Here is a 2,253-nt window from a genome sequence, read left to right as displayed (position 1 = left end):
GCCCGGCGGCTGGCAAGGAGAACCCGCACGGGCGACGCAAAGACAACCAGGCCCCCCCCCTCCTCTCCCCTTCCCTGTGGCCGCCAGCGCCCCGGCCAAAGACCTGCCAACGCCCACGATTTCTCCGCAGCCTCTCATCGGCCCCCTCTCCCCCTCCCTTAGCTCCTCCTCCCCCGCCTCAACCCCTCATTTCCCCCTACCTGTGGGGCCGACCCGGACGTGGCCCTGTTCGATGAAAGTAACCGCCTCCTTTAATGTCTCCGCCATCTTCATCCGCACCATCACCACCGGCAAGCGGCGACGGCAAAAGGCAGAGGCGGCCAGGGTCTCGCACTGGCTCAAGGACTTCTTTGTCGGGATTAAGCCCATGTTGTAGAGCTTCGACAGGAGCTGGAGAGGGGGGAAAGGGGCATGCTATGGTCAGGCTCGCCATGTTCATCGTGGGGATTTAAAACTTCCCTCCTGGTCGGTACATCTCTAGCCTTGAAGCGTGTGTTTGGGTGCCTGGGCCTCCCTTTGAGGAATATCTTCACATCTATGCCCCTTCCACCTCATTCCGTCGACTCGTCCATCATCAAGTACATTCTTCTCCATACATTCCATGCAGCCTGTTCTCAACTTTGTTCACTTTGAATCACCATTCTTAATCAGTAAGCCTCATCTCCCCCTTCCAATCTCACCATCCCTTTCTCCTCACTTCGTATCCTTACATCATCTGTCATCTTGATCCGGAACTCATCCTCCGGTTTCAGATCCTTCAGCTTAGCCGTCAACTTGGTGATATGCCCACAAATTTTGTTATACCTATCAAGAAAAAGTGACAAGAATTCGGCAAAAGGAGACAGTGAACCGGGAGAAACTATGGACGGATAACCTAACACGGTAGCCAATGATGCAGCCACGGCCTCGACATTTAGCGTCACACGTTAGGTTCCGCAATTGCCCTCATCTCTACACCATGTACAAAGCCTTCGGCTTGTTTCTTGCTTACTTGACATAGTCCTCCCGATCCTGGATGTGGTAGCGCCGCAATATTTTGATTTCTCGGATGTTCTGGTCACTCTTCCATTGCAGGAAATCGACCTTCTTCAGCAGTTTTTGCTCGTGGTGCCGCAATTGCCGCATCCTACTCTACGTGAAGAGAGAGTCGAAAAAATGAAGGTCATGGCAAAGGGTGAGTCGGACCAACATGTTCCAACCTACAGCATGCGGTAATGCTGAGGGATACTCTCGCAGTTGGGGAGGTCTGTGCAGCGTTTTTTCGCGTCTGCCATGCAAATCCTAATTTCAGGCCTGCGACACCATTATCTCTATTGCGCACACACAACTTATTGAAATCCTTCATGTCGTGGTCGCACAACCAAACAGCACCCGTCGCATTAACGCTTCGTAACTCTTAGTGGACGTGCGCAGACAAGCTTTATATCCGGGTAGCGTTTAGAGAAAAAATCAAAACGACGGGCTTCAAAGAAGGGCAGACAACCAGGGCATTTTGGGGGCCTTTGAAATTCCATCGTTTTCATCTATGTCTTGGGAGCTTATCATGTAAAGATTAAGGAATTTCTTCAAGCTTAAACAAGCACTAAGTCTCTTTCATTGCATTTTCTGGCATATTCTCGAAATCTCGTCTGCTATAATCCTTTGGGGTTCACGAAATTCAGTGGCCACGGGTGCACTTCCTTTGTCATCGGTACATGCCAAATCGTATGGACTTACAAAACCTGAAAAGGCACACATCGAGCCAGCCAGTACTTCTCTGCATCGGGCAACAGAACTGAAGACTCCCGCAACCGTGCTCATCGGTGTTGAGAATGGCAATGGCGATGAAAGGATCCTGTTTTATTCTTTTAGGTTGGCTTTCATTTCATGTCACAAGAGCTTTGTCGTTTGTCTTTGACTTTCGTCTGGTGTTTTGGACCTTGAGTAACATCGCATTTCGCTATATGTTCTCCACCATCGCGATTACTTTAGAGTGTAGAGCTTTTAATCTAACCCTCGGAGTGAAGTGACACAAGCTTAATAAACATTCCAATGCTTCCTGTTCCTGACCATATTGCTTTTCACCAGTGCTCTTCCTCTATAGCGTCCATCCCGACTTCACTTTTGGCGGTTCCCTCTCCTCTCCAAGGCCACAAATTCCTCTTCTAACCTCTAATCAATCTTCCTATCGTCCCTGATATTATATTCTGATCTGTCTGTGCTCTCTCCGTGCGCATTTTTCCTGCCTGCATACCGAGTGTTGTTGCACCGGCT

At 49.8% G+C, this 2,253-nt stretch overlaps 1 protein-coding gene across 1 annotated transcript in view; it reads right to left on the bottom strand.

Annotated features, from left to right (window-relative positions):
* IMP3 (U3 small nucleolar ribonucleoprotein IMP3) overlaps nucleotides 1–1,125 on the bottom strand; it is a gene marked incomplete at its 5' end in the record, with an annotated part of 6,372 nt that extends 5,247 nt beyond the window's left edge. The window contains 3 exons of the mRNA XM_005853694.1: nucleotides 201–390; nucleotides 711–804; nucleotides 992–1,125. Of these exons, the coding sequence (XP_005853756.1) occupies nucleotides 201–390; nucleotides 711–804; nucleotides 992–1,125 (418 nt within the window). The remainder of the gene's footprint in view (nucleotides 1–200; nucleotides 391–710; nucleotides 805–991) is intronic.
* Nucleotides 1,126–2,253: the final 1,128 nt, after the last annotated feature.

Source organism: Nannochloropsis gaditana (assembly GCF_000240725.1).
Source record: "Nannochloropsis gaditana CCMP526 unplaced genomic scaffold scaffold779, whole genome shotgun sequence".
Classification (NCBI taxonomy): domain Eukaryota; class Eustigmatophyceae; order Eustigmatales; family Monodopsidaceae; genus Microchloropsis; species Microchloropsis gaditana.
Note: the sequence above shows the minus strand (reverse complement) of the source record. Positions and strands in the feature narration are given on the sequence as shown.